Here is a 15,213-nt window from a genome sequence, read left to right as displayed (position 1 = left end):
CATCCGTGGCCAGTCTAGACGCGATTTTGCGCAAGAAAACCCCGATCGCCATTTCAGCCATCGGGGCTTTTTTGCGCAAAACAGTTCTTCCCTGTCTACACTGGCCCTCTTGTGCAAGTATTCTTGCGCAAGAGGGCTTTTTCCTGAGCAGGAGCGTGAAACTATTTGTGCAAGAAGCCCTGATTTTGTACATTACAAAGTCAGTGCTCTAGTGCAAATTCAAGCGGCCAGTATAGACAGCTGGCAAGTTTTTGCGCAAAAGCAACTGCAAAAGCAGATTGTAAAGTTCTTTAGGATTTTCTATTAAATAGTGTAAAACTTTTCTGTGCTCTTACTAAGGGCCCATTGAAAACAATGTCTTTTTACCAATTTTGAGACTAACTCGGCTACCCCTCTGAAGCTTGCAAATACAGAGTTAACCTTATTTATTCACCTGTGGTGAAACTGGCAAGTGTTCATTGTCCAGGGAGTTATGCCAGGAGCTAGTCAGCCTTTAACTCATTTATGTTGCTGTGTCCATGACCTAATGTCTATGATTCTGTTTTATAAATACACAAACAATGACATTTGATTTTAGTCACTAGTATTTCACAAATGTTTAATGGAGAAGGATATTCTCTCTCAATAATTTCTATTTACTGGGGCATCAAAAGTAAGACCTTAGTAGAAAAGTATTAATGATGACCTTTATTAGTACTGATTTAAATAGCATTGCCGGTATGTTTGGTTTGTGCTAAAGAAAGAATAAGACATAGAGTTTAGAATTGAACCCAAACAAACTGAAATATCAGACAAGCTTTTAGATAAGGGAGTTAAAGGAATAGTTCCTGTAATGAGTGGTTCTTAAGTAGGGATCTGGAGGGAGAGAGAAAGAAGAGCCTATCAAAGGTGGGAGCCTTTTTCATGCAAGGCTGGGAGTGAGACTGCAGTTCGGTAAATAACTTATCTGAGTAATAACATGTAGGAAAAAATCTGTTATGAAATGCAGAATTTGAATTTGATTCCATTCCTATGTTGGATGAGAGTGAAAGGGCCCCTCCTTGGGATGGTGTAATAAGGTTTATAAAGTCCCTTCTCTCAATTGGCATTTGATTTGATGCAGAATCTTCACTGCCACCTGTTTCAATTTTGGATTGGTCAGAATTAAAATAACGGGGTGTCCAGAAGGATATGCAGACAATAGAACTTCATAAGGTAAACGTACCGGGTGTTGAAATTTGATTATAGATGTCAAAAGAACCATTACAGTAACAAAATACATAATGTAAAGAATAAAAAAAGAGAGCAGAGATTTCATGGCGCCTATATGAGCCTCCACACTGAGATCTTTGAAACGAGTAACATTATTTTTCATTTTCTTGGTGTGTTTCCATAGAGAGATGAGCAATAGGGTAGATGAAACCAAGAATATGATGAAAGGGATGACCAATACAAGGATTTGCACAGGAACAAAGAAGATATATGGGATATCCTTAGCATCATTCCAGGTTGTGTTTCGTTCTAGACTTTTTGTTGAGTTGCATAAATCAAAACCAATATCACTCCAGATTAATGGCATGGTGCTGACCAAGGAAACGATCAAGGACCCCAGAAGCAGTCTGGGCACCAGCCAAGCAATTCTCAGCTTCAGCCAGAGAAAGAGGGGTTGGGTAAAGTTGGTAATCTTTACAGAGTAGAAGAAGCTAAGACAGGTGGCACACCAGAGACTGACTAAGTTTAGATAAGCCCACAGGATTCCAAATGCTTTGTGTTTGCATCCCAGTGCAGAAGTCGTTGGAAAACTGACATAGATGAAGTTGCTCAGCATTACAAGCCACTGTAAGAGAAATCTGGAGATGCTCAGGGAGATCAGGATGTGCTCACAGGAGGCCAGCTTTCTGCTTTTGATCCAGTTAGAGAAAATCACAACTATGATAAATCCATTTCCAAGATTTGAAACAAGGGACTCAAATCCCAAAAGGATCAGAGAGATGAGAGCAACTGGAGTAAGCATGTTATTGTTTTCAGAGACTGCACTTATTCTTCTGTTCTTGGAAAAGCTGCAGAAAAGGAAATTGTTACTCTTGTGCTGATCTGCTGGGATCTGTCTGGAAATGACACTGTTGGTTTAAGCTTTTTCTAAGGGTAGGAACTGCTTTCACAGGGATGCAAATTTCCAAAAAGATTCTGTTACTGATAGTCTCATCAGTGTCACCAATGTGATGTTCTGACAGATATTTTGCCCTGTTGAATGTTGATAACAGTTCAGCTGCGTATGTGTGCTGTCCTGGCTCTTGAATAGGTAGCCAGCACAGCAGACCCCGAGAAAACCCCCGATGACCACAAGTCAGATAAGGGATGAAGGCACATGGTCAGGTTTATTGTAAATGAAGCATGGTCCTAGCTCCCTGAATCAGATGTCTACAGTTCTGCTAGCACATGTGTGCCCGTGACAATGGGTACAGGTAAGTCAGTGGGGCCTTCCACTGTTCCCTTGGCTGGACAAAGACAGCCCTTCTGAGATATATAGAATCATAGAACACTAGAACTGGAAGAGACCTCAAGAGGTCATCAAGTCTAGTCCCTGCACTCTTTGCAGGACCAAGCATTAACTAGATCCCTGACTAACCTGCTCTTAAATATCTCCAGTGATGGAGATTCCACAGCATCCCTTGGCAATTTATTCTAGTGCTTGACCACCCTAACAGTTAGGAAGTTTTTCATAATGTCCCACCTAAACCTCCTCTGCTGTAATTTAAGCCCATTGCTTCTTGTCCTATCCTCGATCATGGAGAACAATTTTTCCTCCCTCCTCTTTGTGGCACCCTTTTAGGTACTTAAAAGCTGCTATTGTGTCCCATTTCAGTCATCTCTTTTCCAAACTAAACAAACCCAGTTCATTCAATTTTCCCTCATAGGTCATGTTTTCTAGACCTTTAATCATTTTGTTGCTCTTCTCTGGACCCTCTCCAATTTCTCCACATCTTTCCTGAAATGTAGTGCCCAGAACTGAGCAGAATACTCCAACTGAAGCCTATTAGTGCAGAGTAGAGCAGAAGAATTACTTTTCTTGTCTTGCTCACAACACGCTACAGCAGTGGTTCCCAAACTTTTTGGCATCATGCCCACTTTTTGATTTGAGAAACCCTCACGTCCCCCCTCCCAAAAAATAGCAGGAAAACTTGGGGTGGGATTGACGGGGGTGTGTGGGGCTGGGACACCTTGCGGCCCTCTCCTGGAAATTCTTCATGCCCTCCAGATTGGGAACCCATGCGCTACAGTGTCACACTGTTGACTCATATTATGCTTGTTGTCCCCTATGACTCATTGATCTCTTCCTGCAGTACTCCTTCCTAGACAGTCGCTTCCCATTCTCTGGGTGTGAAACTGACTTGTTTCTTCCTAAGTGATGTACTTTGCATTTGTTCTTATTAAAGTCATCCTATTTACCTCGGACCATTTCTCCAGATATTTTGAATTATGACCCTGTCCTCCAAAGCAGTTGAAACCCCTCCCAGCTTGGTATCCTCTGCAAACTTTATAATCGTACTCTGTATGCCAATTATATATATAGTAGACCAATGTCTGTGACTCTTTAACGCTGTAGCGTTATAGAGTCACCTCTGGGGGGCACTGTTGCCTCGTGCTGTGGCACTAGGCTGAGTTCTGTGCCACTCAGCCGGGCCGCCGCAGGGGAGCAAGTGGCGCAAGTAGCCGTTTAGGCTCTGCGCTCCCCATGCTGCATGAGTAAATCTGTGGCCCCAATTTCACATACTGAAATTGGTACACACATACAAATGGGAAAATCATGTTCAGCAGATACCTAATGACCTCTCGAGGGCCCTTCCAGTCCTAGTGTTCTATGATTCTTAGTATTCTATTATTCTAATAATACCTTACAAAAAGTATTTTGCAAAAAAGTATATTCTAATTATGCCTTATTCGTGTTCATAAGCATCTCTATATACATTTTAGAGATTTGTGCATCTGTCTGTCCATGAGTCCATTTGTCTGAGAGCCCATTTGTCCCGGAACTCCTTCTAAACGGTAAGAGCTAGGACCACCAAGTGTGGTAGGCAGCTTTCTCTTATCCTAACTTAAAGCAAGGTCAGGGTTTGGTTGTGCCAAAAAAATGGAAAGTGCCAGGAATGGGACAGTTTTCCATAACATGGAAAGGGAGGGGGCACAGGGAGGAGAGACATGATGCTGAAAGTGTCCAGAGGGGGCAGCAAGCCTGCAGAGGAGTGCTATACTGCTTAGTGACTATTGGGGGCAGCTGTACCATCAAGACAGTGGCTAGTAGTGATGGGGCTCCACTGTCTTGCCTGTCAATAGACCATGTAAGTAGTCCTCTGCCCTAACTCTTCTCCCCCATCCAAGAGGGGGAGAGAAAAAAAGCCCCTGTGGCCTGGGGAGTTGGTGAGAGACAGAAAGCCCCTGACAACTGGTGGGGGGAGAGAAAATGTTGCTGGAACCCCCCCTCCCGCCCGGCCTCTCCTCACTCCCTAAGCTTCAGAATCATCATTGCTGTGTACAGTATTAAACAAGTGTAAATAATTTAAAACTTAAACTATGTGTCTTATACTGCCTCTTGTGTGCTGAAAACATTTCTCTGGACTCTACCCCTCCCTATTTACATTAATTCTTTTGGGGAAATTTTTTCACGTAACATCATTTTGCTTACAGTAGCATTTTCTGGGAACACAGCTTCAAAGTTACGTGAGGAGTTACTGAATCAAGACAATGAGGTGTCCAGAAGGAGAAAGCAGATCTTGCCTCAATACATGTAGAGGCATTCAAAAGGGGATAATTGTTGGTATAATGATAATACCACAAAACAGGTAAGGTAGCAGATAAGGAAAGAGATCAGGAGTTTCTTGGCAATAAGATATTGGGTTCCGTAAAATCAGTTGCATTATTTTTCATCTTTCTGCTGTGTCTCCACAGAGAGGTAGGGGGTCAGGATAAATAAAATCAAGAATGCAGTGAAGGGAATGGAAGCTATCAGAGGAAGCAGAGCAGTTAATTTAGAAAGTAGAGTTTTGGGGAGTAACGTTAGTCCAGTGTGCCCGTTGGTGGATTTTCTGTTGATTATTTCTATGAGGTGAAGATTACCAACTGTATGCAATCTATGACCACAGCTATGCTCCTGGGGTCCCTAGTATCTCCTTGAGTCACCATGATGGTGGATGATATCAGACTTTCCCCATACACTGATATAGTTGGTACTACAGAGATATGACCATAGACACTACTTAACTGGTCTCCCCATCCCTCCCACACTCTGTATCATTCTCTCCATCTCTTTCCTGGCTCCTGTTCACAAGGACTCCATTCACCATTAGGCTGTGTCTACACTGGCACCCTTTTCCATAAGAGGGATGCTAATGAGACACTTCGGAATTGCAAATGCCGCAGGGGATTTAAATATCCCTACTTTCAAGTAGGAAGAAGGGATCTTCCGGAAAAGGGCTTATTTTCCGCAAGATCCCGTCGAGACTGGCGCTTTTCTCTGGCAAAACCCCGAGCCGGAAAAAAGCGGCAGCCATGTTAATGCAAATGCCGTGGGGGATATTCAAATCCCCCACGGCATTTGCAATTCTGAAGTGTCTCATTAGCATCCCTTTTATGGAAAAGGGTGCCAGTGTAGAGACAGCCTTACAGTATACAATTTCTCATGGCTGCCTTGGTACTAGTAGGGGGAAAGCATAGTGGAGCACAGCAGAGCGCTGTGCTTGGTGCCACAGTGGCCTGCAGCAGCCAGGAGAAGCAATGGAAAGAAAAGTCCTGCTCTGCTCCTGCAGTTCTGGGCAGAAGCATGGTCAGTGCAGACAGACTCTTCAGAGAATTTAGCTGTAAAACTGTAACAAGTCTCTTCTGAAGAGCAATTTTCCTAGGCTTATAATTTGGCCAAACGTGGAGATTTTTTACTGTGATGGTCAAAGGCACATCCATGATGCCAGGACAGTCCCCCATCTTCCCTGACCAAAATTCAAGTTCCTGCTCCTATGTATGGAGGTGCTAGTATTTCTTAATGAAACACTGGGGTGAAGTTTTTTAACATGAGAAATGGCCAAACTATTTAGTGAAAACATTAATAGCTTGAACTGTTCCTGTAGCAATGTGATAAGCAACTGAAAACAGGACTGCAATAATGAAAAGTGTAATAAAAGTTATAATTACTCTATGTATGTAGTCATTTGGATGCAGCTAATGTGTTTGAGAGCTTTCCAAAAGGAATGCTGTATTTAGGAGTGACTTCTATAATCAATTAGCATATTTAGATATAGTGCTTTTTTTGTGACAGCCCAGAATGGCATACCATCATTTATTTTCCCAGCACATAGAAAAGGAATGGCATTTCCCCTGTGCGTACCGGCACTTGTTTTCCTGGGGTGGCTCAGCTCCTGATGGAAGCCTGCTCAGGACATGCGGATCTTAAAGGGGCTGAAGACGCATTTTGGCTCCCAGGGTGGCGTTTTTTTTTCCTTTTGCTCAACAAGGGTTTTTTTGTTTGTTTTTTTTTGCTCAACAACTTTGCCCTGGAGTACTGGCACATTTCTTCTCACAAAAAAAAGCACTGTTTAGATATAACTCTTTCCATACTGCAATAAAGATAGTGAGAATGTGGTCAATCAGGCCTGCACCATAGCCAATTATTAAAGTTTGAAGATGCCAAGTACCATATTGTCTCTTCTTTTGCTGCCCACTCTTTTCCTGACAGGAAATAAGGAGAGAAGAGTATACCCTGGAGTAGCATGTACAGTATTCAAGTGACATGCTGCAGCAGATAATATGCCACTGCTGATGTATATCTGACTCTGAGCTAGTTCCATTTTTTGGCATATCCTTACTTCAGCCGAAGTCTGAGGCCATACTTTGTAATCTTGAGGCCGTGCTTTTGATACTTATGGAGCCAGATGCATATGGAGCTAATTAGAAAGTAAAACCTCACAGTGGATTCTTTGTGGCAGACTCCTCTATTATAGTATGCGTGTTTGTTTTTCCCTCTAGTACATTCCATGTATCTTTCTCCTCTTTAGCCATCTCTTGTGTTTCATGTATGTCTATGAATACCACTTAATGGTGAGACTAGTCTTTTCTGAAAAACCAGAGCCTTGCCTGCTATGCTTGGCGGGGGGAGGAGAGAGAGAGTGAGTGTATTTATATGTGGTGACAAGGAAAGAGAATCCCATAGAGGGTGTAATATTGTGGATATATATTAAGAGCATTGAGAGCATATTCTGCACATAAAGGGTGTGTCTACACTGGGTCACTTATTCCGGAAAATCAGCCGCTTTTCCGGAATAAGCTGCGAGCTGTCTACACTGGCCGCTTGAATTTCCGGAAAAGCATCGACGCTGTACTGTACAAAATCAACTGCTTTTCCGGAAACGCTATGCTGCTCCCGCTTGGGCAAAAGTCCTTTTTCCAGAAAAGCTTTTCCGGAAAAGGGCCAGTGTAGACAGCTTTTCTGGAAAAGCAGAAGAAACGGAAAAAAGCGGTTTGGACAACAGGAGACCCCTAGAAGCCGTGTATTTCCGCGTAACCCAAGGGCTTAAAGAGCGTGCACGCTACTGGCCGCACGTGGCAGGAGCCCCCCGGAGACCACCCTTACCAGCTCTGCCACGTGGCAACTGTGCTGCCCAGCCACCTCAGCGCAGGCATGGCAGCTCCAGGTGGTCATCAGCCACCGTCACCCGGGGCAGGGGAGGAAGCCCCCAGGGGCCGGAAACTCAGGGCCCCCTCCTGGACCCCCAGGGAGCTGGAGACCCTCCTGGACTTGTGGGAGGAGGAGGAGGGTCTCCATGACCTGCAGTCCCGCCGCCGGAATGCAGAGCTATACACCCGTCTGGCACGGAACCTGGCCCAGCAAGGCCACCCCAGCCGCAACTGCGAGCAGGTGCGCTCGAAGGTGAAGGAGCTGCGGCTGGGGTACGTGCGGGCCACGGAGGGGAAGGGAGCAGGACCCGATGCCTGCCCCTATTTCGAGAGGCTGCACTCTTTTCTGGGCGAGCCAGCCCCACAAGGCCCAGCTGTCCCTGTAGACACCTGCCAGCACCCCCCCATCAACCGTCCCACCGAGCCGGAGGAGGGAGACGACAGTGGCAGCGCGTCAGGAGAGGAGGCCAGCGTTGCCACCCAGCAGGCCCCCTGCAGCAGCTCCTCTGTGGCCGGGGAGGAACCCACTGGTGAGTCTTTGCAGGTTACACTCCCAAAGGGCAGGGGGCGGAGGGGGGGAGGGAGAGCCAGGTGCCCGGAGGGGGGAGGGGGAGAGCATGTCACTCAGGCCACGTGAGCTGCACGCTGCGTAGCATGAGGCAGTTAGCAGCACGTGCAACCATGGGCAGCCTGGTGACCGAGTGGCAGGTGGCCGTGGCAGGCAGCTGCAGGGCACGCTCCTCGCACACATTCGGCGGGACCAGGGGGAAGGGTGGATGCCGGCTGGAACCGGCCAGGGCCCCCGGGTCTCAGCTCAGAGCCCGCAGCTCCACCAAGGGGTGCAGCACAGGGAACGGCACACTGTCCCATGCCTGGTTGTGAGGCACAGCCAGCTGCTCCTGGGATAAGCGCAGCGTCACAGTCCTGTGACCGTGGACCCCCACCGAGCCCCTCACCTGCTCCCAGTGCCTTGGCAGGTTCCCCAAGGGAAGTCCCCACTGTGGCCACACCTGTCCCTGGGCTACCAGGCTTGTGGGAGGGATAGTGGGAGGGAGAAGGGCCCCTGAGTTTTGCTGCAAGGATGGGACACCCCCCCCACCCAGTCACCCTTCTGGTTCTGTCCAGGAGATATCCCACGCAAGGGGATCTGAGAGCCCAGACTGCCACTGACAGGTGTGCTCCCAGGCACTGCTGTGGGGATGCATCTCGCTCCCTGTCAAACACCACTGATTAGCCCTAAGCTTTTCACAGTGTCCACTGGCAGGGAGTTCCACAGGTGAACGCAGCAGAAGCGCCCTCCCGCCCTGCACAGGGCCAGGATCCAGACCGGTGCTTACAATACTGGAGGGAGGACCCTACTCCAGGGGCGGTCCTCCTTGCCAACAAACAACACGGGAGCAGGAGGGGAACCGCGTGGGCCCAAGCCACAACTGTGCGGTCACCTGGGCTCCGGGGTGGAGGGCATGAGGTGTGGGGACAGTGGACGGCCTGCCTAACTGACCCATCCTTTCTTCTCTTCCCTGCAGCGGGACCCAGCACCAGACCCGCGACTCCAGCAGCAGCAGCAGCCCCCCAGCTGCCCACGCCCGGAGGCCCAGTTTCCGACACCGGGACCAGCTGCTTCGGCGTCACGTCACCACGGTGGAGGGGATCCAGACCTCCATTGCGGAGCGTGTGCAGGGGGGACCAGGAGTGGCGGCAGGAGGGATGGGCTGCGTTCCTGGAGGAATGCCACGAGATGCGCGCCACAATGGGCAACCTGACGGCACATTTAATACATGCCATCTACTATGGCATGGCCGGACCGCATGCCCCCGCCATCCCTCCCGGAGCACAGCCCATGCCCCCTCCTATCCCTGCTCCTCTCCCAGCTCCTGCTTCTGCCCGTGCTCCTACTCGTGGCCACCTCAGCGTGCAGGCTGCCCCGATGCGGTCTACCCAGCGTGGGCAGGTCCGCCCCCAGAGGGGCACTCGCACCCGTCCCAGTAACTGCCCCTCCCTCCTTCTCCCAGTTAAAGGTCCCCCCCCCTCCTTTGTAAATAAAAAGTTCTGTTTTCACTTGAATCTTGTCTGGTTATTGTGTTCCTCTAGTAACTGTACAGAAATTGTGAGATGCCAATTAGCCACTTCAATTTAACAGGGTTACAAACTGTGGACAACAAATTCATGACTATCACCGGGGGGGGGGGGGACACCTTTTTCAGTGGTCATTGGTTTGCGGCGCATAAAGAAATACTGAGACTTTTCAGTAAAGATGTAAACCACAAACTATATTTACATAGCAACAAACAAGCACAAATGGTTAAAAGATGCAGTACGGTACAGATTCTAAAACAGTCTAGGCGCAGGGAGGATGATTGTGGTGTTGCTGGCCACCTCAATCCTTTGGCCCTTCCGGGCCTCAGGAGAGGAAGAGCCAGGAGATCCATCGAAGATGGCACTGACGTGAGCCTTCTGCACAAGTCCCAAATCCTGTTGGCTGTTCTTCAGGACAAGCGATGGTGGCCTAAACCCAGGCCTAACTTAAAAGAAAAACCCTAACTATGCCCAACGCACCCGATGAACAGACTCGATGACGGCCGATGTGCTGTGACCCGACACTTTACAATTGGGGGGGGGGAGGTAAGGGGAGGAGGTGGGGAAGGGTAGGAGCTGGGACGGAGTAGTCTGGGGTGACCCAAGTGACCCTGCTACGGGGCTTGGGCAAACATGTCCACCAGGGCCTCTCTGATGCGCACCGCCTCCTGGCGCGCCTGGCGGATGGCAGCTGTGGCGGGCTGGTCCAAGGTCTGTGACTCAGCTGCCACCCATGCAGGGAGGAAGGCCTCCCCACTGCGCTCCACAATATTGTGGAGCACGCAGCACGCGGCCAGCACCTCTGTTGCATTCTGCTCACCCATGTCGAGACGGGTGAGCAAACAACGGAAGTGGGCTTTTAAGCGTCCAAAGGCCAGCTCCACTGGGTTTCGGGCCCAGTTGAGGCGGTCGTTGAACCGGGCCCGGTTCTGGTCCGGCTGCCCCGTGTAGGGCCACATGAGCCAGGGCATCAGGGGGTAGGCCGCGTCCCCGACGATGCAGATGGGCATTGGCACATCCCCGACAGTCAAGTCCCGCCAGGGGAAGTAGGTGCCCGCCTCCAACCTCTGAAACAGTCCTGAGTTCCGGAGGATGCAGGCGCCGTGTGCCCGGCTGGACCAGCCACCGTAGATGTCCAGGAAGCGGCCCCGGTGATCCACGAGGGCCTGCAGGACGATGGAGCAGTACCCCTTTCGGTTCATAAAGTGGGCTGCTCGATGCTCCGGGGCCCGGATGGTGATGTGGGTGGCGTCCAGGGCTCCCCCACAGTTGGGGAACCCGAGGGCAGCGAAGCCGGCCATGGTCTCATCGACGTCGCACAGGCGGATGATTCGCGGGAGCAGGACGTCGTTGATGGTGTGGACGACCTGCAGAAGGGAGCAGAGAAACACAAGGAACACATCACATACAGCCAGGGGTGAGTGTGCGCTCCCTTGGGCCCCCCTTGATTCCCTCTGTCCTGACACACAGACACACACACCCCCCACCCCCAGGGCCCCCCTTGCCCCACGCCCCCCCCCCCACCAGCGGGCCTGTGCAAGGGAGGGACAGACGAAACCCCTGGGCGACCCAGCCTGGAGTCTTGGGTGACCCTGGGCCTGGAGTGGAGCACCCTCCCCCCATCCCACTCCCCCTGGGACTTACCTGGATGACGATCACTCCAACGGTGGATCTTCCCACCCCGAACTGGTGTGCCACCGAGCGGTAGCTGTCCCGTGTGGCCAGCTTCCACAGCGCGATGACAACCCTCTTGTTGACGGGGATGGGTGCCCGCAGCCGGGTGGCAGTTCTCTGCAGCGCGGGGGTGAGCCAGGTGCACAGCGTCATGAAGGTCCGCTTCCTCATCCGAAAATTCCGGATCCACTGGTGGTCGTCCCATTGTCTGAGGACCACACAGTCCCACCAGTTGGTGCTCGTCTCCAAAGTCCAGATGGGCCGGTCTATGGTCGGGTGCTGATGCCACGCGGTTGCCAGGACCTCCCTGGTGAGGGAGTCCAAGGCGATCTCTGCCTCCTGGTACATGAACGCCAGGGCACCAGCCTGCAGCACGAGCTCCAGGTACCTGTACAGGTCCAACAGGGGCCCGAGCAGGCACATGGCCACCCACGGCTCCATGGCAGATAGAGCAGGGCAGACAAAAGAAGATGCTGGGAAAAGCAGTTGGGGGCCAAAGGGTGGTGTCCCCAAAACTCACAGGGCAACCACCGACCCTGTGAAGGGTGCCAGTCCCTGGCAGAGGTCCCAAGGCACGGGAGCAGGAGACCAACGGCTGCCCGACAAGACCCCTTTAACCACGCGTCTGGACAGAGCTCCGGCCCTGCCCCTGGAAAGGGCTGGTGGCCTTTGCCCTCTTCAAAATGGTTCCGGGCTTTTGCTTTTCCAGAAAAGCGCGCCACCAATGTAGACGTGCTTTTCCGGAAAAGCGCATTGTTATCACGGAAACTCCGCGGCCAATGTAGATGCTCCTTTTCTGGAAAAGCTGAAAACGGAAAACTGTTCTGTTTTAAGCATTTCCGGAAATTCATGCCAGTGTAGACGTAGCTAGCATGCCCTCTGAAAATTGATGTGCTAGTCAGAGTGCTCATAAGAGAGCCATCTTTTTGCCTCACAAATACCCAGCTCCCCATAAGGAAGCTACAGGAAGATGAGGTGCAGGGAGGACCATCCAAAGAGGCAGGGAGGAGCTATATGGGTGCACCTCATTTAGCAGTTAAAATTTTGGCAGGGGCCTAGGGGAGCAGTGCACCTCAAGTGCTACCCTGAGTGACCTATGCAATTCACCCACTTTAAAAATTGTGGCTAAGTGACTCACGCTGATCAAACAAAATGTCTGTGGCAAGGGAAATACAATCTCCTTAATTTCATTTCATTTATTTTTCTTTCCAGTCAGTCTTACCTCAGTCCCTGGAAAAATCATGGAGGGGGGGGGAGGGGAGAACCTCAAGGAATCCATTTTGAAGCATCTGAAAGAGGGGAAAGTGATCAGGAATAATCAACATGGATTCACAAAGGGCAAGTCGTGCCTGACCAATCTGATTAGCTTTTTATGAGGTAACTGGCTCTGTGGATATGGGAACATCAGTGGATGTGATATACCTTGAAGTTAATACATCCGAGGGTACTGAGAGAGTTGGCAAATGCCATTGAGGAGCTGTTGGCCATTATCTTTGCAAAGTTTTGGAGATCAGGAGAGATCCCGGATGACTGGAAAAAGACAATGTAGTGCCCTTCTTTAAGAAAGGGAAGGAGGATAATACTAGGGTGCATTAGAGGAGCATTGCCAGTCTATCCAGAGATGTGATTATTCCACTTTACTCTGCTCTGGTGAGGCCACATCTGGAGTATTGTGTACAGTTCTGGGCCCCTAATTAGAGGAAGGATGTGGATGCATTGGAGAGGGTCCAGCGGAGGGCAACCAAAACGATTAGGGGGCTGGAGCAGTGAAGTAATGTGGCTCCTCATACCCATGGTCACCATTGCCATCAGGAAGCTGGCCACCCTTGGCTATCACCAACCTATATCCAACCAATCCAGTGTGGAGAGATTGACTGTTTGGGCCATTGTCATGCCAGTTTGTGCTGCCCTGAAGAACACACTGTTGAATGGGGTTATAAATCTCAGTGATGCTCAGGGAATTGTTACTGTCTTTACATGCATGGGGTTCCTGAACTGCATTGGGAAGTTGACCCCGGTCCCAAACATTTGACTTCTGCACTGAAGCTCAGAGCTTACAAACAGAAAAGAGCATCTCTCCCCTGTGCTCCAAGGACTGGCTGACCATCATGGCAAGCTCACAAGTATGCATGGAGGGTGGTGGGAAGGGTCCATGGATCTCAGATCTGTCTACACCAGGGGTGGGCAAGACAACCTCTGTGGGCTGCATTCAGCCCACCAAGCCAGTTGATCCATCCCGTGGCTGCCCAGCTGCTCCACCGCTCCCAGACCAGTAGAGACCTCGGGACAGAGGATCATGTGAAGTCTCCTCCCACCCTGCAAGAGACACATGTGTGGCGGATCACTCTGGGTGCCACATGCCCCATGCAGGGTGGGGAGGAGGCAAAGACTTCACATGTAATCTGATTGTTCAGAACAGCTGGCAGTTCTCTAGCTGCTGGAGGATGGGGGGCAAAGACTTCACATTCTGGCTACATCTGCACTGCAGGCTTCTTGCTCAAGGACTGTTTTGCGCAAGAGTTCTTGTGCAAAAGGTCTTGCACAAGAGCATGGCCACATTGCCATATACTTTTGCACAAGAGCATCCATGGCAGTGTGGATGCTCTCTAACACAATAAAGCTCTGATGGCCATTTTAGCCATAGGGGTTTCTTGCGCAAGGAATCCCCGTTGCCCGTTTACACTGCCTTCTTGCGCAAGAGGACTTATTCCTTGTGGGGAGAGGAATAACTCTTGTGCAAGAAACCCTCTCTTCTGATGCTTTACTGTAAATTTACTTGTGCAAGAACACACGTGCAGTGTAGACGCTCCACAAGTTTGTGCAAAAATGGCCATTCTTGTGCAAAAAGCCTGCAGTGTAGACGTAGCTTCTGTGTTTAGTGGAAGCGAGACTGTGTCCCTCATTGGGTAACATTATGGGGTTTATGAAATCCTCTGTCTCAGGGTGTGTCTACACTGCATGTTTCTTTTGGAATAAGCTTTTCTGGAAGATGAAAAGCTTATTCTGAAATAGAACATCCTCACTACAGGAAAGCCTCAAAATTAGTCAGAGGCAGGCTCCCCTAATGTACATGGGCTAACTCAATGTAGAGCCCTGGGAGGCACTGGGGAGGAATAACTTTAGAATGGCACTGGGGAGGTGCTATTTTGACATGGAAAAGGAATTATTCCTTGTGGAATGAGGTTTACCAGCATTGGAAAAAGCCCTCCATTATTTCAATTTTCTTTTGAAATAACACAATTGCAGTGTGGAGGCTAGTATTTTTTTTTCTGGAATAATGGCTGTTATTCCGGAAAAACGGTGCAGTGTATATGCACCCTCAGATAGCACTTGATGCAGAATCATAATTGAAACCTACTTCAGTTTGGCATGATCAGAAGGAAGACAATGATTTGTCCAGAAGGATACATAGCGCGCAAAAATTTCAAGACCTCTTGCAGCTTAGCAGACAATCAGAACTATTGTAGCAGAGCACTCTCACCTCCCCATTGCCACCTGCAGCCATGCCCATATGGGGGGAGGGAAGGAAATAACCTCCCCCCCAGTGACTGTCCCCTCCCAAATCTGTGAGCAATGGGACAGCTCCCCCCCATTCCTTCCCCTCCATGCACATCCCAGCCTAGGACAGAGCTGAGGAGGTAAAGAATCCCTGTAGGTGTAGAGGTGCGCCTGGCAGAACAGGTGGGGGCAGGGAGCTGGCCAGGTGTAGTGCTGGGATCACTGGCAGCCCTAGACATGGGCAAGGAGGGCAGCTGCCCAGGGTGACATGCTGAGGGGGTGCATATGAATAGTCTCATGTGACTTTACCTGGGGCCAGCCAGC

The 15,213-nt window shown here is 49.9% G+C and overlaps 1 protein-coding gene across 1 annotated transcript; it reads right to left on the bottom strand.

Annotated features, from left to right (window-relative positions):
* Window positions 1–1,060: 1,060 nt before the first annotated feature.
* On the bottom strand, window positions 1,061–1,993 carry LOC112545723 (taste receptor type 2 member 7-like). The gene has a single exon (XM_025184465.1). The coding sequence runs from the start codon at window positions 1,991–1,993 to the stop codon at window positions 1,061–1,063; it is 933 nt and encodes a 310-aa protein (XP_025040250.1).
* Window positions 1,994–15,213: the final 13,220 nt, after the last annotated feature.

This window comes from Pelodiscus sinensis, chromosome 1 (genome assembly GCF_052426305.1).
Source record: "Pelodiscus sinensis isolate ZL-2025 chromosome 1, ASM5242630v1, whole genome shotgun sequence".
Lineage (NCBI taxonomy): Eukaryota > Metazoa > Chordata > Testudines > Trionychidae > Pelodiscus > Pelodiscus sinensis.
This window is presented reverse-complemented; position numbering and strand designations above follow the sequence as displayed.